General features: G+C 41.7%; 1 protein-coding gene and 1 long non-coding RNA gene across 2 annotated transcripts in view; both read left to right on the forward strand.

The window, feature by feature from the left end:
• Window positions 1–27703, forward strand: part of LOC309362668 — a 167402-nt gene that overhangs the window by 132240 nt on the left and 7459 nt on the right. The gene's annotated exons all lie outside the window — the stretch shown is intronic.
• Window positions 2152–26664, forward strand: NINJ1 (ninjurin 1). The gene is made up of 5 exons (XM_081898367.1): window positions 2152–2233; window positions 13789–14020; window positions 20127–20282; window positions 23273–23831; window positions 23976–26664. The coding sequence occupies exons 1-3, from the start codon at window positions 2159–2161 to the stop codon at window positions 20270–20272; spliced, it is 453 nt and encodes a 150-aa protein (XP_081754493.1). The 5' UTR covers window positions 2152–2158; the 3' UTR covers window positions 20273–20282; window positions 23273–23831; window positions 23976–26664.

Raw genomic sequence — 27703 nt, forward strand, 5'->3', positions numbered from 1 at the left:
GTTTGTTGTGGGGGAGGAAGGGAAAGGAGAATGTTAGCCGCTTTGAGACTCCTTAAAGGGAGTGAAAGGCGGGATATCAAATCCAAACTCTTCTTCTTCTTCTTCTGGGAAAACATTTGTGCTTGTGACGGAAAGCTTTCTGGAACTATAATGCTGCTTTGGGAATACTACCACTCCTTCCTTTCTTGCACCCTTCCTTTCTTTCTTTGATCTGTATTGGTGTTATTACGTACTGCTTTTTGTTTTAGAAAATGAAAACAATTACAGAAAGAATGAACAGTAAATGGAGGTAAAAAAACAAAAATACAAAAAGCCTTCAGTTTATTGAAGATGGAGGTGTGAAATAAAGACCAGGGAACTGAAGGTGGGTAGCTGAGGCCTGAATATTACGTAAGTTTAGGGTCATTTGGCCATCGTAAACTGTGTCTGGATGGAAATAGCTGAAATGTCTGCTCTTGGAGGCAGATGTGAGACGATAGTGACAAGGACGGGGACTTGGATGTATGGGAAGCCATGTCTGTAGCGTACTTTATCGGTGAATTTGCTTAGAAATAGCTCAAAAACTTCATTATAGATTTTTGAGATTTCACAAGCTCAACAACTTTGGAAAAATACCCAAATAAACTTTTTTTGTCCTGATTTTTGCCTTTGGAAATATGGGGACCCTATTTAAGCTATTCCTTCCTGGTGTAATAATCATACTTTGTTGCTGGTGATCAGAAGGGGTGGGTGTGCTAGGCTAAGAGGCTTTCTTACCAGAAGAGTGCACAAGCAGGCTTTTAACTACAGGCCTTTCCCTTCCTGCCATTTGCCCACTCAAAATCACCTTGCCCAAGCTACTTTTCTCAAAGACAAAGATACTGAGATCCCATATTTCTGGGATGCTGCCTCACATCTCTGATATGCTAAGCAAGCTGTAATCCAACAGACTCCCATCACTTCATGTGTTTAGGAAAGCCCAGAAGACCTGCTGGTCCCTGCCTTCTGCTAATGGCTTTCATTATTGCATACTGTAGTTTGGTAACTTTTGGGGTACAGGATGTTCATGGTTTATTTTAACTAGCTTTTCGTGTTTATGCTGTTGTGGAATTGCATTGTATTTTCATTGTACGCCACCTTGGGAGTGGTATCTGAAGTGTGCATGCACACGAAAGTTCATACTAAGAACTAACTTAGTTGGTCTTTAAGGTGCTACTGGAAGGAATTTTTTTGTTTTCACCTTGGGAGTGTTTTTCTTTCTTTAACAATGTCATTATAAAAGTTCAACTAACAATTAAAATACATAAATAAATACATTTTCCCCCCATGCCAAGCAAGCAAATTGGCAAATTGTAGGTACTTTTGACTGGACAAAGGGCAAGAAGATGTTCAGCTAAGAAGATCATCCCACTGCTATTTCAACCTCTGAGGCTGCTTCTCAAGTAAAATAAAAGGTGGGAGGAACTGTGTGTAAATGTGTAGCTAGGCACTACGAAGAAATATCCAGACAAGAATAAGCAACATGTCAGTGTGTGTGTGTGGATTTCTTCTTGAAGATCTAGTCTGAAGAAGAGCCCTGTGTAAGCTTAAAGCTGCCTTAATGCATTGCGAAAGTGAATGGGACAGAAATACTTTGATCTACTGTCAGGGTGTCTTCCATCTCCCCATGTGGACTGCAGCACTATCAAAGAGCGCGCAAAATCCACTAGGATGATTAGGGAGCCAGCTGTCGTCTCCCGCCTTTGTTAGACGTCGAAGGGCTTAGCCGTCACCCTCTGGCAAAGAGGGCGGGCCGCTTTCCTGGAAAATAGGTATCGCCGCCGGCTGAAGTCATTCCCTGGCAAGGAGAGCCCGACACGCGCCAGGCCCAGGTTGCACCAATAGCAGCAGCAGCAGCAGCAGCAGAGGCAGAAGAAGAAACTGCCCTTTGCAAACAGGAGCAGCGCGCCGTGGGCGCCGCCCCAGCAGACGAAAGGGAAGTACTGCGGAGCGCTCCCCATCTGCAGCAGCGCCCGGCCCTCGGAGGCGGGACGGGGCTTCCCCCCCTGCAAGGCTGCGAGGCTGGAAGAAAACCCAGCGCTTCAAAGTGCCCGTTGCCCTCAGCGCGAGCGGAGCTCCCGGGCCTAGCAAGGCGGAGGCGACGTCCCGGGTTTGCGGCTCCCATTCCAGCGGCGGCGACATGGACTCCCCTACGAACACCCACGAGATGAATGGGCTGACCGCGGAGAACGGCGACGCGATGCCGCCGGAGCAAGTAAGGAACGCCCCGGGGGAAAGGGAGAGGAGTGCGCGCGCGCGGAACGGCTTTGCAGTCGCCGCGGGCTATTGAGCGCGCTTGCCGCGAGTCCGAGGGAGAAGAGGAAGGCAGGCGAAGCCGCAGGCGACGGGGAGCTGGCGTTTCAGACGCCGTGCGCCCTGAGGGGCCTTGTTTGTTTCCCGGGCGGCAAAACGGGCAAAAGTCCGCTCTGGGAGGCAGCTGGGGGGAGGACGGGGACGTAGAGGGGACCTGTCTTGCCTGGCCGAAAAGCCTTTAGGAAAGCGGTGAGGTCAGTGCCAGCCTGGCTGCTGCTTGGCAGGGATTTCCCGGAAATCTCAGCCAGCCTCCCACAAATCTCGGCCTCCAGGGAAGGGCAGGGAGTAAACAGCGAGGGCGGCTTCTGGGCCCAGGCTGGCAGGAGATTTGTGTTCCCTAGTTCTGCAGCGCTCTCAGCTGCTTTTGCATACTGTAGCTGGGGCAACCCCGGCAGACGGGTGGGGTACAAATTATTATTATTATTGCCCATCACTGTCACAGTGAAGAGTGTTGGAAATGAAAATAGCCCGAAAGACGAGGAGCCAGAGGATAGCTTTCTTCTACTGATCTACAAAAGAATGTAAACAAGTGATCAGATCAGGTGACATGTAGACTTCAGAATGAGCAGGGAAATGCATGAGGCCCAGGAGGAATTCATGTCCTTAAGCTGAGGGCTTGCCAACTGGAGTTTACTTGTGTCTCCCCCAGGACCCACCCAGTTACCATCTTAGAGACAAAAGAGGTGTGGAGCGGTATCCGTGGCAACAGAACCTGATTTCACTGAAAGTCTGTTTTGAAGCACTGGCCCATCCTCCTAGATCAGGGGTCAGCAAACTTTTTCAGCAGGGGGCCGATCCACTGTCCCTCAGACCTGGGGGGCCGGACTAGATTTTGGAAAAAAAATTAATGAATTCCTATGCCCCCCAAATAACCCAAAGATGCATTTTAAATAAAAGGTCACATTCTACTCATGTAAAAACACACTGATTCATCCATGACAGGTGGCCATCCAACCTCTGCTTAAAAACCTCCGAGGAAGGAGAGTCCACCATGTCTCGTGGGAGTTTTTCCGAATGTTTAGTCGGAATTTCCTTTCTTGCAATTTGAAGCTATTGGTTTGAGTACTACCCTCCAGAGCAGGAGAAAACAAGCATGCTCCCTCCTCCATGTGACAGTACTTGAGATATTTGAAGATGGCCATCATATCTCTTCTCAGTTTCCTCTTTTCTTAGCTAAACATACCCAGCTCCTTCAAGTGCTCCTCATAAGGCTTACTTTCCAGACCCTTGATCATCTTCGTTGCCCTCCTCTGCAAGCATTCCAGCTTGTCAACAAATTTTATTATATTACATTGGTACTGTTTGCCCTGCCCTGCCCTGCTCATTTTGTTTTGATTTTCATACAAAAGCTTGCCCTTCCTCAAATTTCCTTAGATCCAGTTTCAGTTCCCCTTTCCCTCTGATGTGAGATATTGCTGGATGGTATCCACTTGCTCATTGGAGCTGTTTGTCCTGTCTGAAAAGGGCAGGAGGTCCTTTGTGCTAGAGTGCACCAGGGCTCAGCCCTGGCATTTATTTTAAGTGCCACAGCTCAAAGCAACACACAACAAAGGCAGAACAGATTCAAAGCCATAGATTCAAAGGCCAAGGCTATGGCTTCCTAGTCAGCTCCTGCTCCCACCACCAACTTCCTCCCCTCACCCAGTTCCACTGGCAAGTGCAGAAGACTTGGGAGAGGGAGGTGAGGATTTCTCTCATTTGTGTTGGATTTTAGAGAACATCAACAAGATGTTCTCTTGTTCAAACCTTAGAAATAAACCCCTGTTTGTCTCCCAAGTCATCTGCTTTAACCCTAGAGTTTGGAAGATATTTTGGGGTTGGGGGGTGTTTCTCATGTTGTTAGAATAGGGTAAGAATACTCCAAGGGGGGATATGTGCTGCTGGGTTCTCTTCTTCAGAAGATTAGAAGCATTTGTCCCTGGTGATTTATTGAGTAGATTTGTGGACACTTGAAAATGCCTCTAAGTCACAGAATGCATTTCAGTTACTACTGAGCAACTACTGAATCCCCCCTCCCCCATCATAGATTCAAGAGAAGGGCTTTCAGTTCATAAGCGTGGTGTTTCAAGACAGTCTCCTCTTTGTCTAAGAAAATTTAAGCATAAGCCTATCAGAGTGGGAGTTCTCATCATAACCGCCTTGAAAACGGATTATTGGCTGGTGGCGAATCCTCAAATTTTTGATTGGTTTCTTAGTTCACCTTTTTTGGGGGAAACGTGATTGAACTTGTAGTTTATTTTGCAACTCTAAGCAACTTTGGGTGGCAGACATTTTTTTGATATGCTTTAGTCTGGTTTCTAGTTTGGCCCTCAGACTGAGATTGCTTTATTTGCCATGGTGAATGAGTGGTGCCTGGAGGCTGAGGAGTAGTAAAATCTTTTTGATTTTACTGGACCTGTCAACAGCTTTTGATCTAGAAGACCATGGCATTCCACTTGAGTACCTGATCGACCTGCCAAGAGTTAGGGGACTGCTTTTAAGTGGTTCCACTTCTCTCTGATGGGACAGTTTCTGAAATAGCCACCGGCCAACTGTTATTTTTAGTTCTCTGCAACTATCTGCACTTAAATGGTTTTATCCCAGCCGTTTTTAACATCTGTATGAAACCGTTTGTAGAGAGAGCCTGAAGTTTTGGAGTGCAATGTTAGCAGCATTCTGTTGACACTCACCTCTATATTCTTCGCATCCAGGAACACCAGGCTTAGAGCATAAAATGAGATTTGGTGGTCATGGAAAATTGAATGAAAACAAATAAGCTGACACTGAATTATTGCAAAGAGGAACTAGAAGTAGTGATGGTCTGAGAATTCTAGAATCTGTGGAGATCCACTGGTAATCACTAGAGTCGTAGCCCTGGTAGTGATCAAGTACAAAGCAAGTGTCATACTGCAGATCATATTGTCCTAGGATAGAGAAGTACCTGTTCAGCGTTCCTGAACAACTTACGAGGTCCGTTGTACTTTAGGGATCACCTGAACCCTTATATCCCAGCTCTGTCACTAAGATCACTGTTGATTGTGTCCTGAGTTGGGGAGGCTCCTCTGATGTCTACATGAAACCAAGTCTTTGTGTTATCATCCCAGTCCTGTGGAAAGCTCTTCCAGTAGATATTCGGCAGGCACCTTCTGCATTAACTTTTAAATGTCTGCTGAAAACTTTGTTATTCTGCCAGGCTTATGCAGACAATTAGGAACAATATTTTTTTGGAATAGCTAGCTAGTAATTTGTGAGAGGGGATTATGTGGTTTTATTTACAACAGTCTGTATAACAGTTTAAAACTGCTTTTTAAAATTAAATTTGGCATATAAGTATTTTTTTTATAAACAAACTAATTAATAGGCAAGGGTTAATTTCTAATTAACTGGCAAGTGGTAGCCTACATATCTCCAAGCATCCTGTTCACACCCCCAAGCTCATTTTTCTTCCCCTGCCCCACATGAGAGTTTTGAGTAACTTCTGATCAGGTGTGAAAGTAAAGAATGGACAGAGTGAGTTAAATATATAACAATTACAATCAATCAATCAATCAATCAGTCAATCAATAATTTATGGAAGGTTTAGTTTTGCATTTCACCAGCTTCCCCCCTCCCCCTCGCCCCGCCCAATTCAATGCGTTCTGAAGGCCAGTGGTAATATTAGTTGGGCCAGAAATGCATACTTGCATACCAAATTTACCATGCAGAATTAAACAATTAGGCTTACTAGCTAACCATTTTTATTATATATACATTTTCATAAGGCAGCTGCACACAGTTCAGTGGTTCTCATTTGTATGAAAGCAATCGCTAGCAGCACAGAACTGCTAGTCTGGTAGAATTTGACTTTCAGCTAATTACTCCATGCGTGAAGGCATTAGAAAATGCTTGTGTGTCATAACATTAATCCTATGACTCAGATCCCTGTTTATATTCTGAGCTTATGCAAGTGTAGGTCTCTGTGCAGGCATGAGTACTTCTGCAACATAATAGTATGCCCACAAGCCACAGCAAGATTCTGCTGGATATGATTTTTCTGGAACATCTTCCAAGAGAATATTCCTGAGTAAATTAAGACCTTGACATATAGACAGGATATAAAATGTAACGGCCATATTTTGAGAAACTGCCATTCATCTCAGGAAGTCTGACCCACAGATGGGAATGTTTTCACATGTGGATCTACTATAATGCAAGGACACAGCTGCACTGCTGTGAGTGTGAAATGCAGCAATTTTCCTGCAAACCTTTCCCTTCAGGAGTACTGTTTCTGGAGTTTTCATAATCAGGATCCAAATCTCTGAATACTTTTTAAAAAAAGTTTTGTTTGCTTGAAATTTGTTTCAAAAAAGGAGATATTTAAATATGTACTTTTAACGGAATGGCGCAAGTCCTCGCTATGTTGAATCAAATGTTTGTTATCATAGGGTGGGGTTATTCATTTAAAACCACTGAGCTTCGCATTTGAAGGCCAGGTGCAGCCTTGGCATAAGCAAGTCTGCAGCATATACTTTCCCCCATGAGGTCACACATGCAGGATTTTGGAGTGAGAATGTCTACATGTTACCTTCCTTATAAAACAGAAGCTGGAAATGGTCTCCATGTGATGGGAATCTTCATGTACTGTGTGCAATCATCCATCGCATAATTATTCTGTAGTGAGTTTCTGTCTCAGCACCGGCCATAATAATGTGTTGCTGGCATAGAAACTCTCTGTATGGTGTGAAAGAATCAAAAGATAGTTAGGGACTGGTGTGAATGGTCCATTGTGTCATTGTGTCACTGCTTCTATGTACCTTCTTTGTGATGAAGCTATTTTGTAGACAAGTCCTCTAGAGTGGTTCTGCACAGTTTTAATGGCCTAACTATCTGTTACTTTAAATCTATGTTTTGGCAGAGCATCAGCGTTACAAACCATTAAACGTGGAAGTCTCCATGGGGACCATGTAGAGAAGCAGGGAAGTGGGGTATGGCCCACATTTCTTCTAGATTCTAGTCAAATATTTTAACAGGCTTTATTTATAAATGAAAATCTTCTCATTGTAGTATTTTTCCATGTATAAGACTAAGTTTCCCCCCTTAAAAATAATGTCAAAAATTAGGGGGAGTCTTATACATGGATACATCTCCTCACATTTTCTTAAATCTGAGTCTCCAAAAATGGGACATCTTATAGATGGAAAAATACAGCATTTAAATCATACTTTACCATAGGCCTACTAGCTTCCCTAGTGCAAATTCCTATCAAGAGTCTTCTTGTTGTTGTTTAGTCGTGTCCGACTCTTCATGACCCCATGGACCAGAGCACACCAGGCACTCCTGTCTTCCACTGCCTCCCGCAGTTTGGTCAAACTCATGCTGGTAGCTTCGAGAACACTGTCCTCTGTCGTCCCCTTCTCCTTGTTCCCTCAATCTTTCCCAACATCAGGGTATTTTCCAGGGACTCTTCTCATGAGAATTGGAGCCTCAGCTTCAGGATCTGTCCTTCCAGTGAGCACTCAGGGTTGGTTTCCTTCAGGATGGATCGGTTTGATCTTTTTGCAGTCCATGAGACTCTCAATAGTCTCCAGCACCACAATTCAAAAGCATCAACCTTTTTTATGGTCCAGCTCTCACTTCCATGCAACACTACTGGGAAAACCATAGCTTTAACTATACGGATCTTAATTCTGGCTTGGAATTCTTCCAGTCCAGCCTTTCGCATGATGAATTCTGCATATAAGTTAAATAAGCAGGGAGACAATATACAGCCTTGTTGTACTCCATTCCCAATTTTGAACCAATCAGTTGTTCCATATCCAGTTCTAACTGTTGCTTCTTGTCCCACATAGAGATTTCTCAGGAGACAGATGATTTGGTCAGATCAAGAGTCTTAAGCATTACTTAAGAATACAAAAAAAATCTCAATAGAATATGGATGTTAAAAGACATGTATTCTGGGAAGCAGTTTATTGTGGTAATTAAATGTTTGAGATTTCCAATTTAATTCTAATAAATTTGCATTTGCTACAAGTGAATTGTTTCTTTATGTTGATCTGTACTATGTTTTTCAGACATGCTTTTGGAAAAAGTCACTGGTTTCTGAAGAGGCAAAGAAACACATAGAGTTTAACTGTACATCTTAAAAGCAGTTCAGGTCTTGATTCTGTTTAAGCCAGGGCTTAACTTATAGATGACAAATATTACACAATGCTTACTTAAGGCCATACTACCTTGAGGAGCCATTTCACATCCCAATAATATAGCTCTGCCTTAGCTCTTAAATGCTCGAAGTTGGGAAAGTGAATAAGAAGCAGATGAGCGTGATAGTAAGAAAAAGCTGCTTTCCTCTTTTTCTTCAGTGTGGAATGGCAGTATTAAAGAGGGAGTCCCCTTCCCCCTTTTGCTTCTTTGCCAACATTTAAACAAATTTATTGGTAGAGTTATCAACCAAAGACAGTGTGGAATTTTGAAAATACTAGAAAGTAGTGGAACAAGGGAGAGGAAGGTGGGAAAATTCCTCCTTGCCCCCCCAATCCAATGCATGCTTCTTATATTTTTTAAAATGGGAAAGCTATTTTCAGCTCAATGAATGATTAAGATTTTTAGCGCAGAAACGATCTTGTGAATTAACTGCACATATTCCTGTGAGTGGTTCAAATGAACGCATTTCATTTAGGTTTTTGAAGGATCCGATGCCAATTTTATTAGATTAAATGTTTTTAATTCTATCCTCTTAGAAAACATATGCTTGATGGGAACAGAGCGTAAGATGCTAACCAGAACAATACCCACCCACATCCCAAGATTAAAACACCACTTTTAAGCGCTTAACAGATGTAAAGCTTTTTCTAGAAGAAAAAGCAAGTTAAAAAGAGAACAAGGAAGAGCCAAACAACACAGATCACAGTTTCAAAGCTAATAAAATAATTCTGTACATCTCATGGTTCCAAAAACATTATAAGTAAACAAGATGTCTAATCCACCAGAAAAGCAGTTAGTATTAAAATGTATGTTTGCTAATCATAGGCTTATAATTGTGAAGACCAACATACAGCCCCAAAATTAGGAGTGGGAAATGATTTTCTTTCAGGTTGAAATGGGCAGCTGCATTGGAGCTGCAGGGAGGCACCTCGTCCTACACACGAGTAGGACCCTGGCAGAGATACATGCCTGACTGGCATGTTCTCTCCCTCCTCCCTGTAATATCTCCCTCAAACAAAAGTCTCAGTTCTTTCCCCCACTACCCCGCTGTTTCAGCAGTTTTGATGCAAGCAATCAGAAGTGAAAACATTTTCCTGTTCCGGGAATTAGGCAGGAGGGAGATGCCCAGCTCTGCCTCACTTCCTAAAAAAAAAAAAGAAAGTATCTCAGTGCTGGACTTTGTTGTTTGCGGCATTTAATTTTATTTCACTTCTTGTCCAACAGTTAATATTTTCTTCATGTATGCACTTGTTTATCCCAAAAAGACGTCAGAAATATATATTCCTGATAGAAACCTGGATAAATACTATGAAGGGTCATTTACAGATCTCTAAAAAAGGCAGGGCAGATTGTGTTCATGGGCCCAGAGGGGGCAGGAGGAAAAGTCAGTGTGGTGCAGTGGTTAGAGAGGTAGACTAGGGAGACCCAAATTCAAATGAGACCTACTTTGCCATGTAGCTTAATGGGTGACCTCAGCTGGCCTAAGCCATCTCACAGACTATTATCAAGATAAAGTGGATGGTGTATGCTGTCTTGAGCTGCTTGGACAATGTATAAAGATACTAACAAATCAAGAACCCTGACCTCACTTTAACAAGGAGTATGCCCCACCCTACACCATCCCACATGCACAGATGTGCAAAAAGATGGTATTCAAAATTAGGGGAATAAAAAGTGGGTGTATTTGCACAAAAACCAATGTAACTTGAAAAAAAGTTCTAATAGCGGGTGGGGGGCGGGAGGCAGGATGGGGCAGTAGCAGGGAGGTGGTGAAACATGCATTTAGTTTATAGCAGGAGCCAGCAAACTTTCAGCAGGGGGCCGGTCCACTGTCCCTCAGACCTTGGGGGGGGGGGGCGGACTATATTTTTTGGGGAAATAAGAACAAATTCCTATGCCCCACAAATAGACCAGAGATTCATTTTAAATAAAAGGGCACATTCTCCTCATGTAAAAACACCAGGCAGGCCCCACAAATAACCCAGAGATGCCTTTTAAATAAAAGGGCAAATTCTACTCATGTAAAAACACACTGATTCCCGGACCGCCCGCGGGCTGGATTTAGAATGCGATTGGGCCGGATCCGACTCCCAGGCCTTAGTTTGCCTACCCATGGTTTATATTAACAAGAAGACTTGTACCTCTTTAGTGAGGCAAGAAAGCAAAAATGAAGTGGAATGCTAATGGCTGGAAAAAGACAATATCTTTATTTTCCAGATGGCGTCATAGAAGCTTTGTTGTCTTCTGTGTTGTGTCACCCTCCTCCACTGCTGTCTCTGTTCACAGATTTTAATGTTTCTGTAATGCTCCAAAACTCTGCAAAATCAGTTTCACCAGGGTCAATAATGGAACAAGAGAATTTCTGCATCCTGTTCCTATGAAACAAGATAACATCTGATTTTGTCCAGCTCCTAAAACTCAACCATAAAACAATATTCTTTCCCCCCCACAAGTTCTTCATAGGCTTGAAATGTTTAATGAGATTTTGCTGATCCAGGGCCAGTGTTTACCAGATGACAGTAGGATGAAAGTACTGTACATGCCGCACATATGTGTATCTTGGAAATATATATGAAAGTTTTCAGGGTCCGGATATTGGGGTCCCCTCTTAGCCTTAGATATTTTGATTGCAGGGAAGGTCTGCCCAAGTGTGTATATTCTGCAAAAAGGTCCGAAACCTGTTTATTAAGTAAATGTTGGGAAATGCTTGCCAAAATATTGCACATTGAAGTTCCACTTCCTCCACAACTCAGAGCTTCCTTGCTGGAGTAGGTCCAAAAGTTCACATGGCACAGCATCCTGACCAGTCTCTTCTTCAGAGACACCCACAAAGTTCACCACCCCATCTCTGTTCCTTTGGCATTTAGCTCTCCCATGCCTCCTTTCTGCAGAACCAATGCAGCTTTTGTGTCCTGCTCTTATAACTGCTTCTAATCATTTCCTGTCTCCTCTCCTAGCCCTGTCTTACCCCATCCTATTCCATTCCACCCATCAGGAGGTGTGTTGGGCAGGAAGAAATGCAAAAAAGAGAGCTGTAATGACCAGAGAGCTATTGCTTCTTTCCCACCCAGTGGCTCCCATGGGTCAGGGGAGGTACATGTGTACTCCTATCATATATACCATTCCTGTTTTCCTGAAGACTCTGCCTGCCCAGGGAAAGATGTACTATCTGTGCATACCTTTAAGCATGTTCCTGTTCTCATTCATGGAGGTCCCTATGGAACTGACCCTGGCTTAATGGCAAAAAGATCCACTGGCAGCAGATAGGCTTCCCTCAGGACAACTTGGCTCCCATGATCCCCTTTCCTCTCATACACAAATGCCAAAGTTGTTCCCTCTTTGGCCAGCTATGCATGTGCACAAGAGTGCTAGCGTGATGACAGTCATACATTTTGATGTATATAGGAAGATACCCTGAAATTAGGGCAAATTTACCCTATTAAATTATCTTTTTTTCCATTAGTGTGAAACACTGACTTCTTTTATGTTTTGTAACTAGCCATATAACTTCTTTCTGCACAGAAAGTATGTTCTTGCAAACTGAAAAGCATGAGTCATACTGGGAAATTTCCAAAAACACACACACAAAAACCCCCCTCACTGCACATTGCATTGCATTGCAGCAATACTGAAGTGTCACGCTTCTTAAGGAGAGTTCTTTAGAGCTCAAATAAAAGTGACAAGAAAGCAGAAGGGCATGTTGGAAGTCAGCAGAAAAAACCCCCATCAAACTGATTTATGCTGTTAGGAAAAATCTCCAACTACATTTTACTGCAAATACATGATCTGTGGTGGCACAATTAACAAGCTTACTGGATGCTTAATTGCACACCTTGTTAACTTTTTGCTTGGTAAACTGAAATTTACCGGCTCATGATGGACAGGTCAATGTTCCATTTCCCATGAGCTCCTTCCATGCCACAGTGAGGGAAACAGCATTTGCCTCAAGCAGGTTGCTGATGTGTTGGTGAGGCCCACAATATCCTTCGATGTTCAGATATTCAACAGGGGTAGAGGAGCAATGATTTGTGAGCAGAAGCTTCTGATCAGCCATTGTTATTTGACAGGAAGTCTCTCATTCAACCTGATTTTAATTCCACCCTGTGCCAGGAATTAATTTACCATAAGTATTAGAACAGACCCAAACTACAGTGCCTTCCAAACAAATGTCAAGACATTGGGATAGGGAAAGGATGCTGACATGACTAGTTATAGGAAGCAGCAAGGTGGCATAGATGCTGGGGCACAGAAGCACATGAGAGAGGGAAGGGCTGGTGCTGCAGCCCGACACAGACATGGAGGGGGCACTCTTCCCTTTGGAATAGGCAAAGTGAGGGGACAGCGAAGGAAGGGCCACCTGTCTTGGCAGCTGGGATGGGACGAGCTGACAAAGGCAAAAGTGAAACCACTTTGTATGTATGTGGGGGTGGTTGGGCTCACCACAGATTGGCTGGCAGGCTGAGGGCATCCGTGGCGCAATGTGTGACTCTTTAGAAACCTAAGGTCTGATGAAATGTATAACTTACGGAAGATTTCATCAAATATCTGAAAGGACAAATCTCAACACTAATAGGGTTGCCATACATCCTATTTGGAATACTGTAGTGTCTGGGCTGAAATCGGCAAAAATGTCCAGGAAAATCCGGCCACATGGCAGCCCATTAAAATTGCTAAAAAAGGCAAGTTTTTGCGATTTTGCCAGAAAAGCTTGACAACTTTGCAAAAAAAAAGAGCGCCACAACCTTTCTGTCCAGATTTTCACTGTTTGGTATATGGCAACCCTAACTAAACTTGTTAGTGTAAACCAAATTGTGGTAATAAACTTCATTCTGCTATTGTGGTGGGGCATGTTTGGTGATTTAAAAAAATAGCTACAGGCAGCAGAGTATAAAACTTATCTTTGTCAAACTGTGCAACTTTCTCCAAGTAGTTCTGAAGCTCTTACTTCCTACAGTTTAACCAAGACTTTGCACGAATATCCATCTTACTTTTTCCTAGAACATAACTTTTCAAACGGTGAAGGAGAGCTGCTCTCAATCATGAAACAACCATGACCAGTTGGTGTTCTGTATTTATGTCACACTGTCCTGCCAGAGAACACAGAAGGGCTTATTTGGGGTTTCCCATCTCAGCACTGCTCTTTGCTTGCTTCGTTGAAATGTATTCTGTGCAACCTGCTTCCCATACAGTGTACTTTTAAACACAGCTGTAGCTGATAGGAAACAGAATATTATCACACTCTGACCATGCTTCTAATGCTGCCTGAATCATGACTCTTTGAAATGTTGTGCCTTTCAGCCTCGAACACAATGGCTGCAGAGAAACAGACAAATTAACATCAACCATTATGCCAATAAGAAGAGTGCGGCAGAAAGTATGTTGGACATTGCTTTGCTTATGGCGAATGCATCCCAGCTCAAAGCAGTTGTGGACCAAGGACCTACCTTTTCAACCTATGTTCCCCTTGTTGTCCTCATCGGCGTCTCACTCTCACTTCAGATCATAGTAGGCGTGCTTCTAATATTCCTTGGTATGTATAGTCACATGAATTTCTTCTGATTTTGTGCCATTTATAGTATTCATTTCTCTGTTTCAAAAGAGGCATGCTCATATTTTTCAAAGATAATTCTTACAATCTTGGTGTTCATTTTTCCATTTTAAAATGGGCATGTAAAAAGAAACTTCTTTAAAAAAATAGCTATATGCTACTCTTATAACAAAGTTCCTTTAAATAGTTCCATATAAGTGGATGGGTATATTATTATATTTTATTATTATTATGTTCTTATCAGATTCTGTGCAGTGCGTGAGAGACAAAATGAATACATATAATACATGAATAAATACAATATAGGATCAGTTCTCTTTGAATAAGAATATTATTGATTAGCCCCTTTCAGGTAGTCCCCTTGATGTTATTGCAATTGTGTCAATGGGGAAGGTGGAACCAACTGCTAGCCTAATCCATAGGTCCCTCACAGGTCGTATCCCCACACTTTGTGAGGGACATCAACAAAGGAAAACAGACTGTATGCCCTGTGTGATCAGGTTTCCCATTCATGAAGAAAATAGGCTTCCATCAGACCACGAACATGCGCAGGTTAGGAAATATATGTGCGAACGCTATAGTAATTTTTGTTTGGGTTATTTTGCAAGGTTGCCATGGAATTACTTACATGAAATATTTACTGAAATAAGATACTAAATATATTCTTTTCTGAAAGCGTTCCTGAAATTTTACCATTCATGTTGTGGAAAAGAAGTATCAAAAGACTAAAGTTACGACATTTGTTTCTGGGGAGTAATTTTTAGCTCAAGTAGTATATAGGAACTGTCCTTTCAAACCCTGAATTTATGTAGCCTGAACTATACTTTTCTTCCATCTGAACTATACTCTTCTTCCATGCTGAGGAAGTCATACTCAGTATTTTAACTACTCTGTCATTTTCTCAGATCTATAAATAGTTTCATTTTGGCTTGTAGCATTACAACACTATAGTCTCATTAGGAAATAAAAGTAATTGCTTCAAAAGCAAGCCTTCCAAGGTTTTAAAAAGGAAAGTAGTAAATATGGTCAAGGACTTGTGACTGGAAAACTCCAACGCTTGTATAGCCTTTCACCACAATAGGTTTATTATCTAGGGTTCCCATGGGCATCTTATCAACGTCACAATAGTTTTCTATTACATAATGTTCCAAGGTACTTACGAAAGTAGCTAAATGACATTTCTGCTTCTGCAACAGGAGATAATTGGTCACTGACCACATTTTGCTTTTACTTTTTAAGAATATTTATAAACCACCAGCTCATAATAAATATCATAAAATATCATAATTAAATAATTATAAAACCGTAAAATGCACAACAAGTGACCAACACTGAATAAAATTCATTCTCTAATGAGGAAAACGAAAATGTTTTAAGCAGGCAACAAACTATCAGGATTGTAGATGCTTGTCTGATTGCAATAGGAACATTGTTTCAAATTACTAGTGCTACTATGCTTGGTTCAGGCAGAAATGAAACAAATGTTCATCTGTTTAGAAAGTGTAAACATGAGGTCAATTTATGAGGAAGAAAAGCAGCTTAAGATGCTGTCCCCCTCCATGTCAGCTGGTCAGGAAGGGGATAATGTTTCTCAGACACCTTGTGGAACATTGAGTTAGATCCAAATTTGCTCAGAGCAGACGTCTCTGAACTAAATGCTCCCAAGAGCAAAAGCAGAAAAGGCAGTTTGGGGCAATTCCTCTTTCTCCCCCCCCCCCTGCCAAAAATCCACTTTTCGCAGAAGAGTGAGTTTATACCCAACCAGAAGGTTTCATCAAATGCTGTGATTTTATATTTTGTTTGTATGAAATGAAAGCACGTTGTGAGGGCTTGGCTTTAGAAAGCACTTTTACACTTTTTAAAAAATAGATTTTAAATATGTAACAAATAATGTTGGTAGAGTATGCGATTCTTAATCCTGGCACCGTGGGTTCAAGCCCCACATTGGGCAAGAAGATTCCTGCATACCCATCCAGTACAAAAGGCAGGGTTGAAAACATTGGTTTATTGGCAAAGTTTGCCTTCAGTAATCATTTTTCTTGATTCAGGGTAGAACTGGGTAGTCCAAATGTTGGGCTACTTTTTCCCCTACCCACACAGGGATATTGAGAGGTTTATAGGAGCAGCTCACTTTGCTTGTTATCAGGCCTGTTCATTTTAGGGCAGAAAGGGAAGGAAGGAAGTGGTCAGATCAGTAGCCAGAGAGATGTTTTGTTCCAAATGTGGCCTGGCAGCTTCACTTGCCAGATTCCAAGCCTATATTTTAGCAGTAGGACTCTTCCCCTCCCCCTTTACAGTGGTACCTCAGGTTAAGAACTTAATTTGTTCTGGGGGTCCGTTCTTAACCTGAAACTGTTCTTAACCTGAAGAACCACTTTAGCTAATGGGGCCTCCCACTGCCGCTGCGCGATTTCTGTTCTCATCCTGGGGTAAAGTTCTTAACCTGAGGTACTATTTCTGGGTTAGTGGAGTCTGTAACCTGAAGCGTATGTAACCCGAGGTACCACTGTATCTATTTTTTAAATTGCGACAGCCAGAGAAGTTTAAATCCTTCACCCCTGTGTCCTGTATTGCCATGCTGCAAATGAGAGCATAAATTTACTTTTCTTGCTCCAAGCTGAATTGGGAATTGAGCTAAAGTGAACTATTAACCTGTTTGAAAATGCCATGATTACCTGCCCAAATCACACTTTAAAAGAAAGAGGGAGCAAACGCTCTGTATGTGGAATGTCTCCTTTTGGTGGCACTGAAGTTCAAATTTATTCATAAGGCAACCAAATACAGACATTCATCCCATAGATTCGGTAGTATAAAAAACCCTTTTGTAAGACCTTTTTCATTGGCAGGGGGATGAAATAGATTAGGCTACATGAAATGACAGTGGGATTGGATTACTATAATAAAATGCTTAACAATACCTGTACTTAAGAATGGTTTCAAGTTTAGCTCTATTGTGTAGTACTACAATAATGAAATAAGATTACTGCAATTCCCTCTGAAAGCTCGGAGCCTGGCTTTGTTAATAGACAGTGTTGCATTTTTAAAAAAATAATCAAACCCATGCTTTGTATCTCCAGTGCTGGTGAATCATCTGAAACTGGGTGATGTCTGAATGCATAAACCAGAGAGTTACACCCCGAGCTCACTGGTTTCTTTCCTGCCAGCAGCCCACCTCATTGATTAGAGCATTACAGTATTATTATTTTCTAACAGCTGTGTCAGCGCTTAAAAATCATGTTGTGTAATAGCAGTCACTCTGGGCTGCTTGCATTTCTTGGAATCATATTATTGTGATTTTAGAAGAAAGAGGATACCATCCACATGATTGAGTCTGTACACCAAAGTTAATTTTAGGGCACGCATTTCCCACAGAGAGCAGCTCTTCCCATCATACAAGATATTGCTTTTGAAATTTTTGGGAGTTTCCAAAGCTGCTAGTGTTGTAATATGGGAAGTCTTCTGTTCAAATAAAGAAAAATAAATTTTGTTGAACCTGCACATGCTTCAATCTGGCATTTCTCAACAGGTTCTTTGAATCGTGGTTCATGTCAGCTGCAAACTTTATTTTGAAAAGTCTGGATTTAAAATTAAGCATTTTTGGATCCTTTCCAGTCACTTCATGGTGCTTTTCTCTGTCTCAATATGAGGCTATGTTACCCATCCTACCTAATGCTTTTGAAAAAAAAGTATCTTGCTCTTCGTTGATTGAACTTTGTTACTATTTTTTTTCCATAGTACTCTGCTCTGTAATAGATTGATTGTGCTGTATCAACAGCTTATCACATTTGAATATTGAAATAACTGAGCCTCGTTTCTCCCTTATTACTCCTAATTCCTCATAGAATGCAGTGTTCTGGCAATTAGGAGAGCCTGGTCTGTTGCATTGTTAGGAATTTGCTTGTGGAGAAATGTGGCCGGGTTTAATTTTGGAGGAAGAGGAGGTTCACATGGCTCACTTATTCTTTAGATTCTGCCTCATGTCCATGCAAACTTTATTTTTAAAACTCTGAATTAAATATTAACCAATTTTACATTGTTTCCAGACAAGTGAGAGCATTTTGAAAAGCAATATTTATAAAACATGAAGAATCTGTGTAGTTGGAACTTTTATTGTGCTTCTTATTTTGTACAAGCCACTTTAAGCAATTCAAAATAAGAGGAGACTTTGGTGCTAAGTCTTTGCTAATGCCAATTTCTCCCATTCATATTCTCACAATAGTTTCTGTCTCACAAATTTCTGTGGTAGGAAAAACAAGACAAAACCATCACTGCTCAAGTTGCCCTAGTCATCTCCTGCCTTATGGAAAATCTGCTCATAGAAGGTCATCTGAGGAGAGCCTTCACTCTCTCCAAATGTGGAGCAGTTCCTTCAGACTTCATGCAATTCCATACAACAGCATGCATATTTAATACGGCCCATTTATACATTTTTCAAAACCTGGAAGTAAAAATAACATGATGCAAATCCCATCTCTCTTTTCATCCTGCTCTCTTTCCACCTCAGCCACTCAGGCAAAGAAAAAATGCAAGAAAACAGCAGGTAACTGTGATTCACACAACTGAAGCCCATCGCTTGCAAGTCGTATGTCATTTAGTTGTCCAGGCATAAATGTTTTCTTTAGTAAAAAATAAAGCAGTAGGAAGTGAGCAGTGAGCTCATTTAGAATTCAAAGGTCGGAGAGACCAGGCAGAAACCTGTGGTAGAGGCTTTTAAATAATCTTAAGCAGCACTGTCTCTAGTAAGAAGGTAGCAAGAAATGGATAAAGCAAAGCAAATGACAAAATGTCACATAAAATTAGGGAAACTCTAGAAACATTCTAGCTTAGGATAGAAGACCTCAGGCCTGGTGCAGTGAGGTTGAGGGAACATTCTTTCATATGTGGTGGCCCTGTAAAAGGGCAAAAGAGTATTGGGAAATAATCCATAATGAATTGAAAATTCAAAAGTACTTTCCCCCAAAAACCAGAGTCCTTTTTGTTGGGGATAAATCCTCAGACGGAAATTCCCAGGTGTCAAAAAAGGTCATTTATGTATGCCACTACTGCGGCCCGTATTTTGTTAGCCCCAAAACTGAAAACAAGCAAGGTCCCAACTAAAGAAGAGTGGCAACTTAAACTCATGAAAGATGCACAGCTTGGTGACCTAACATATAGAATGAGAGGACAAGAAGAACATACATTTAAAGAAGATTGGAAAATGTTTATTGAATATATGGGGAGGAATTGTGTACACTTGAAATCGTTGGCAGCATTAAGATAAACTCAACAGTGTAGACAAGTTTTGAGGGATGTAATAATGGAATACTGAGTGGTTCAGTTTATGTAAAATTTGCAGGGATTTATGATATGCAAAATGAACCATGGAAAGAGAAGGGAAGTCACTGATATTTTAAGGTTGTTTAAAGGAATATTTTAAATTGTAAATCATTTGGTGTTCTCTTCAGGCCATGTCCTGTCAAGCCACACCTCCTCACAAGGCCTGCTCCAAGCCACCCTCAAGAGCTTGAAGGTGTCCTTGAACTGTGGCAATGCTTGCCTGGATGGAGAACAGGGACAGGTGCATGCGTGTGAGTGTGTATGTGCAGAAACCTGGCTTTTGTGGCTGGAATGTAGCCCACTTATGCAAAGAAAAGCGCTCCAGCAATTGCTCCACCCACTTTGCCTCTGGCTTGTGGCCTCCAAAGATTGCCAACTAAAAAATAATGTCCCTCAGGCTGAAAAAGGTTCCCTGGCTGTTGTAGTTGATAAAGCCTAGTTTGTATGGATGATTAAAGTAATCATTTCCTTAATAAAAAAGGCATTTCATTTTGCCTACTACTTCAGATATTGGCCTGTGATTGCAAATTCTTTGTCAAGACAGCCACTGAAAAGCATCCAAGAATAATGTGGGTTTTTTTGCTTTTTTATTATTCAGATAGTTGGCGCACATATCTCTCTTGAGTTCTACTGGCACACAAATTTTGTTACCTTCCCTTGCTGATATCTCTCCCCCCCCCCCAGCAGAATTCTAATAACAACAACATAGTTCTCATATTTGTGCTTGTTTCTCATTGGTAATATTTATTTTGTTATCCCCCCCCCCTTGCAGTCAAATATGACCTTAATAATCCTGCAAAACATAGCAAGCTGGATTTCCTCAATAATCTGACAACTGGACTGGTGTTTATTATAGTGGTTGTGAATATCTTCATTACGGCCTTTGGAGTTCAGAAGCCAATGGACTCAAAAGTATAGGTCAAAGAAGGTGAGTTCCTACCCATAATATAGTTTCCTGATTATTTTTCATCTGTGATGTGGGCCTCTGTGTCTGAGGAACATGGAAAAGTCCCCAGATCTGAGGCGCTGAGGGAGCCCCTCCCTTGAATGGAGCAGCCCGGATTTCCTCCTCTTCTGTATTTTCCTCACAATTTTCCTGCCACGGTTGTGGCAGGCATGTAGTTTAGCATTCCATGCACAAACCTGAGGCTTCTGGGCTTTCTTTTCTTTCCCACAATGAGACTAGAAACTTTCCCTTCCATTTTCAGCTACCCTTGGTTTGTTATTAGGGCAAAACCCTAACAACAGAGTTGTGATTATCCAAACTGTGGTTTAGGGAAACAAGACAGGCTTTGAAATTGTGCTTTGAGGATGGCTTCTTTCACTAAACCGTAGTTAAGTTTGACTAGTGTTGTCTGGGTTCACCCATAACAACAAGCTGCAGTTAGTTGAAAATGGAAGCAAAAGCTTCTGAACTGTTCACGGTCCCACCAAGTTATAAGTCTGAGGCTCGTTTGTGTAAGTTAAGCTATGGTTTAGCATTGTGTTCGAATGCAGCCACTGAATCAGGATGTGGATAAAGATTTAGAATGCAAAAAGGAAGAATAACTAGTGGTCTTTTAGCCCCTCTTTTTCCTCCCCTTGTCATAAATGACATTCTCTCAGAAGCAGAAATGTTTTCTCTTCACTGTTGCCCATGAGTGAAATCACAGTAGAATTAATGTCCTCTGTCATTATATTATAATAAATAACCTTTTAATGCAGTCATGAATTTGCATTAAAACACATCTGTTTTATGGGAACAGTCTTTATATGGAAGACTAATTCTGACGTAACCTAAATATGCAGTTTTAGACTGGACAGTGTTTCCCCCTGCTCAATACACTTCACCTCGTCTCTACAGGAAACCCAGCCTAGGAAATTCTGAACCACAGTTTGAACCACATATTTGTGGAAACTTAGAACTGTTTGGGATTTTTCCTCACTAGATCACTTTAAGAAAACCAAGATGCCTCAAAGCACCACCCTGCTTCCACCCCACCCCGACTTGTAAAGGGTCAAAGTCAGTGCCTGGTTAATATAAGAAATCATTATGGAAATTCACACCTTCCACAAATACTCATTTACTACCAGTGCTCCACATTTAGCCCTTCCAAAGGCAGCAGAAAGGCAGAAGTGCAGAGCAGGCAGCGAGCTGATCAAGTATGAGAATGCTAAAGGAATGGAGTCAGCAAATTGTTAGAAAAGCGGAACCCAGCACTGTACCACTGTGGAGGAGGAAGTGGGACAAGGGGGTGGCGGGGATGTAGACAGACAGACAGACAGACATTCAGAGAGAGAGCAGCAGCAGTGAGTGGAAAAGACCAACCAGTGGAAATGGGTGGCTCCTTGCTTCCACAGTCTTCTCATTTACAGGGAGCTGGTAAAATTTGGGCTCCTCCCTTGAGGGACTGTGAAGGGTGTCTCCGCACCCCTCACCCTTGTTGACACAAACGTTAACAAGTTCAGGTTATTTTGGACCAAGATGGAATTTCTAGGCCCTCTGACAGTACACCCACTCTCAAATGCCACATTGCCTTGTGAAAATACTAACACCAATATTTGCTGACACCATCTATCAAAGTGACAGGAGGAGAAACCGTATTTCAGGTAGCATGTTATCTGGGAGACGTTAGCTTATAAGTATATTAAGGCAAATGAGTTGTAAGGAGCTACTGGGCCACCTGGAGAGCTCTGCATTCTGGGGTGTGCCAGGAAGGGTTTGGCAAGGCTACATGCAGGAAAGAAGAAAGACATGCAAAAAAACTAGATACAGAAGTCTGGTCATGAGATAGTATCCTCATCTCAGGCAGCAGACGGATTTAGAGGGGTAGGCTGTCTGCATGCCCAGTATTAGAACATAAGAAGAGCCTGTTGGGTCAGGCCAATGACCCATCTAGTCCAGCATCCTGTCCTCCCTTGTGGCCACTTGATGCTTGTGGGAAGCATGAAAGCAGGACCGGAGCTCAACAACACTCTGTCCACCTGCAGTATTCACACTTCCTCCGACAGTGATGGAACATCACGGCCAGTAGCCATTGACAGCCTTATCCTCCGTGAATTTGTCTAATGCCCTTTTAAAGCCATCTGGGTTGGTGGCCATCACTGCTTCCTGTGGCAGCAAGTTCCATAGTTCCATTACATGGAGAAGTAATGTATTTTATCCCATCTTGAATTGTCAAACATTCAGTCACATTTGGATGTCCACAAGGTCTAGATGGAGAATAACTTTTCTCTAACTACTTTCCTCATAGGGGAGTTGTTCCATCCCCTTGATTATTTTCATTAGCTGACAAAAAAAGAGGAATGGCTGGGGAGGAACAGCTGGAGGCTGTTGCCATTCCCCCCAACATCTGTTGCCTGGGGTGGTTGCTTACTCTGTCTAACGGCAGGTCCAGGCCCAACAATTCAGATTGGAAGCTCTTCATGTTCTCTTACACTTTGTAAAATGGCATGCCCATTTCTAGTTTAAGGAAAGTGGTGGTGTCGCTGGTGCAATCTACTGGGGGGCACAGTGTGACCCAGTTGTGGGTCATGACTCACCAACTGAAAGTCAATAGTTTTATATACTTATCCTCGTATTTAGCATACTCTGTAGAACAGTAGGAATCAAAAAGGACTGGAAGGTCATATGGGAATTTTGGGTGAAATAGTGAAGTGACTTCAAAAGGGAATGTCTGTTTTACAAAATAGTCACCATTCTGCTTATAATAATCATCATAATAACAACAACTTCTTATTTATACCCCGCCCATCTGGCTGGGCTTCCCCAGCCACTCTGGGCGGCTTCCAACAAAATATTAAAATACTGTAATGCATCGAACATTAAAAGCTTCCCTAAACAAGGCTGCCTTCAGATGTCTTCTAAAAGTCTGGTAGTTGTTGTTCTCTGCTTGCATCCTTTTAACTACTTTCTTTTCTTTTCTTTTCTTTTCACAGAGACTCAAGATCTTAAATGTTGGGAGATAAATGTTACGAACTTGAGCCAGTATCTCTTAAATGGAAAACATGAAGAACCTGAAGCAATTCAAAAAAGCATTATTCTCTTTCAATTGAACTGTTTCTCCAGGAACTGTTATCCCATGCCTCCAATGGCAGCTCAGAATTCCTTGCTCTCTGTGCCTTATATGTTGAACAGAGAAAGAGGTGATTTCTACACTTGAAAGTATGGGCTTCACAGGAGTAGAAAGACAGCTGAAAATTCTGCACTAAAAGAAAGCTAGTTCATCTTGCAAAACTCAACTTTCTGATCCCAATATTTAACACAAATGAACTAATTTTTGTAATTTTTTCTTTACATAATTCTAGGCCATTATGCCTCATGCTCCTTCAGAACTCAAGTGTTCCAAGAAACAAGGCTTCAGCCCCCAGTTCTTTTTAGAAATAATTTGCTGTACTTCTTTCTGAGTCCTTACAGAAGTGTTGGTGTAAACTCTACTGCTTTGAGAGCAGTATCTTAAAATGCAGTCCGTAGCATACACTTCTCAGTGCAATCCCAGTTTATGATCAGTCATTTAAAGCAGTGTTTCCCAACCTTGTGCCTCCAGCTGTTTTTGGACTACAATTCCCATCATCCCTTGCCACTGGTCTTGCTAGTCAGGGATGATGGGAGTTGTAGTTCAAAAACAGCTGGAGGCACAAGGTTGGGAAACACTGATTTAAAGGTGTTGATAGATAATAGTAGCATGATACTTAGTTGATCACAACTCTAAAGTGGTATCCCCAGCCATCCTCCAGATTTACTCTGAGGACTGCACATATTACATTTATAAAGACGTGTGTGAGGGGGAAATGTGTACCCTAATGCTCTGTTGGATGTGAAGATGGTACATGGTTGTAGACTCGTGCTCACTATGGACATGGCTTTGTGGTTTTTTTACAGCAATGTGGGGGGATATTTATTTGGTTTTATAGTTATCAGACTTGAGGGCTCAGGTGGTCACTAGTTGCAGTTCTGTAAAAGAATGCCAATAAAAACAAATGATATAAGGAGATCCAGAAGGAGAGAAAATTAAGGGGGGCATATTCCCAAACCCTCTCTAAACATATACAAATCTCTATGTGAAATAACCCTAACTGGGGTGGAGAAAAGGCTAAAGAGTAAGACCTATACAACTCCAAAGTGGTCCCAAAGGCAGTTGGATGGTGTCTTGTATGCCCCCTTCTGCCAACTCCTGCAGCCAAGCTGGTGCCAAATGTATTGCTTTGCTTTGGACCACGTCAGCAAGGCCAAGAGGGGGGTCTTGTTGTCTGGGCAGTCCAGGCCCTCCATGCAAACGGCCCGGACTTGCACCCCAGAGAGGTTTCCTTTCAGTTCTTTATTATAATAACCAAAAAGTTTCCGATTCAGACTGTGATTCTAACAACTCATTGAAGGCTTATTGAATTCAATGGGGCTCACTTCCAGGTAAGTGGAGTTAGGATTGCAGCATTATTCAACATTAACTCTCTACTGAAAGGTCCTCTGTCTTTTGATAGCACTTCTCATATGATCCTTGTTGTACAACGATTTTTGCAGAGGACTTCTTAGAGGAAAATCTTAAAGCTTTCCTTATTTTTAGTGCTTCGGGGGGGAAAGGCCAGAGACTTTTCATTCCCAGACTCTGTATTAAAGAGGCTCTGTTCAGACCTCTTTGATTCTGCAGTGATGTACTTGAGACATCTACTTTTACTTGAGTTAACTCTCAGGTTCACTCTACAAAAGCCATGGTGCATTTATTCCAGACATCCAAAGGTAACTCTCAAATTGTAAGCAAAGGTCATCTTCAGTTATGCATGCTTACCCATCAAAATGGGCTTTAGGGCTTCTAACTCTCTGCTGGACTATCACCATCCTGCCCCCAACGTGATTTATTATTTTCAGTGCTTTCTTGGATAATTCTGCATGAACACAAGAAACAAAACTATTCTTGAATATATACTGTTGCTGGCAATTGTATGCATCACACATATTTTCTATAAGAAAATATACTCAATATTTTTCTTAATGTACTGTATGTTAGAACCTGCTCCTAAGATATAGCTATGTAATTATTGTATTCCATTATTGTTTTCGTTTATTATATGTATAAATATTTAAATGTACATAGAACTTAAGGTAATTAGTCAGAAAGTGTGGCGTTTTCATTTACCATTTCAGTTGCTATTTCCCCCCCACTGATTGTAAGAATAGCAGATTATTAGGGACTCATTTTTGGAGTACTATTCAATGGTAGGCATCCTCAGAGTAGACCCACTGAAATTTGTATACTTACTTAAGTTTATCGATTTCACTGTGTGTATTTTGAGGATGACTGAAGTTGGCTATCACCAAAAGAATTATTATTATTATTATTCTGTTTTGCCAGTAGGAAAATAGAGAATAAGAAGAGCACAGATGTCTCTTGAGATGAGGTGGTTCTATTTCAGTGAAAATGGTTGGATTTTTCTAAAACTGTATGTTAGTGAGAAGAAGAATGTGTCGTAAGACATGCAATGTACAGTTTCTTCTTGTTAGAATATAAATGTTACTTAAAGGGCTGCAGAATTAAGGAGTGGTTTGGCTAACATGTATTGTGCTTTCTCATCCATTTCAGCTGCTTAAATAATGCAGCACAATATTCAACCCTTGGGGCGCAGTGAATGGTGCAATAAAATAAGATTTCTCATTTATAGAAGAAGTGCAATGCTTTTTATGATCTCTAGAGGTAGTGCAGGTTTTTTGTGAATTTTTTAAAGAACAGAACGTATAGCACTGATTTTAGAGATTTTTAAAGAAAGCTTTAGAAATATAGTTACTTAAACTTTTGTGGCATTAAGGATGTAATCTTAAAGAATACTTACTTGGAAGAGACTTTTAAGCAGATATGCTTAGGATTTGCCTTTGTCTTCCATGCTCCTGGTTGCTTGCAATTAATGTGGAGTGCATTTATTCCCGTAAGCTTAAACATGCTTTTTTACTCAATATTGTGTTAAGGCTGTAAGTCCTGTACTGTACGCATTCACCTGGAAGAAAGGACTATTAAACTCAATGGGACGTTCTTCTGAGTAGACATATAGAGCACTGTACAGCATAAAACATATACATACAATTTTTTTAAAATGGGAAAAATGTGCAGGGGAGGAAGGAGAATGCTAATGACTTCCAAGCCATAGAGGACCAGATTTTTCTATCCTGAGTGCCTCATCCCAAAGCTTGTAAATGCTCATTGCTGGAGGCAGGAACTGCAGTGCTTCCGATCCTTCTTCTCAGGTTGGGATCTTTATTTTTTTACTGCCGCTGAAACATGTTTTCCAGTGATGAAGATGAATTTTCTTTCTCTGATAAATAAAGCATTTTTGTTCGTTGTGTATATCATTTGTTTCATTTCATCTGCACTGATCCATTTGCTGTACTTATAACATGAATCTGATGTGAATGAGGATCCCCATGAGTGCAGGCGGAAACTCAGTTGAGCGCTCCAGGCACCTCTCTGCCCCTTGCAACTTTCTCCCGGCAAGACACCCTCACTGACCCTGCTGCGCACCAAGTGTTTTTGCCTGGCTAGAACGTGCCATTGAACACTGACAATGATTCTTGCTTGCTTGGATGAAGAGTGGGGTGGTTGAGTGGGTAGAAATTAGCCTACTGTACAAATAAAAAGGAATGTGCTGCTCTGCCCACATTAGCCTCTTGCCCTGCCCACCACAAGCATGTCCCCCCCCCCCAAGAATTTGGCCCTTGATTTGAGAAGGGTTCATGCCTGGAGTCCAGTTTTATTTACCTCCCTATTAACCTCATGAGGTATTCAAGGAAGTGGCTCTTTCTGATCGACTTTCTCCACAAAGTACGGTCTGGTGACATAGAAACACATTTGGTGAGGAGAACAAAGCTTTAAAATGCTCTCTCATTTGTTTCCCATTCAAGGAATTCTTGCCTTGCCTTTACCCTGTAACATCTCCGTTCCCCCCACCCCAGTGCCAGAAACTCTGCTAATATGGCCTACTGAAGCATACCCCTGTTCTTTTCTGTAATCCCTTCTCAGCTGACCTTATGCATGATTGCAGAGTCGGAAGGGGCTTCAGATGTCATCCAAGCTACCCTTGCTTGATGAAGGCTGCACCTAGAGCATCCCTGATAGGCAGTCATCCAGCCTCTGCCCAAATACTTTCAGGGAGAGAAATCCCAGCACCTCCCAAAGCAGCCTGCTCCACAGTCCAACTATCTCCTAATGCTTGAGATTTGCCTCCATGTAATTTCTGCCCTTCCTTTTAACATGCCCTGTGGCTGGGCCTTGAAGAGCAGGTTGATAGAGGATATACAGCAGTTAACAAGTCACTCTGTGGTTGTGGTTTTCTTTTTTTTTATCTTCCCATTATGAAAAGCCTCATCACCTGGTGGCTGCAGTCTAT

Source organism: Podarcis melisellensis (genome assembly GCF_964234715.1).
Source record: "Podarcis melisellensis genome assembly, chromosome: 2".
Lineage (NCBI taxonomy): Eukaryota > Metazoa > Chordata > Lepidosauria > Squamata > Lacertidae > Podarcis > Podarcis melisellensis.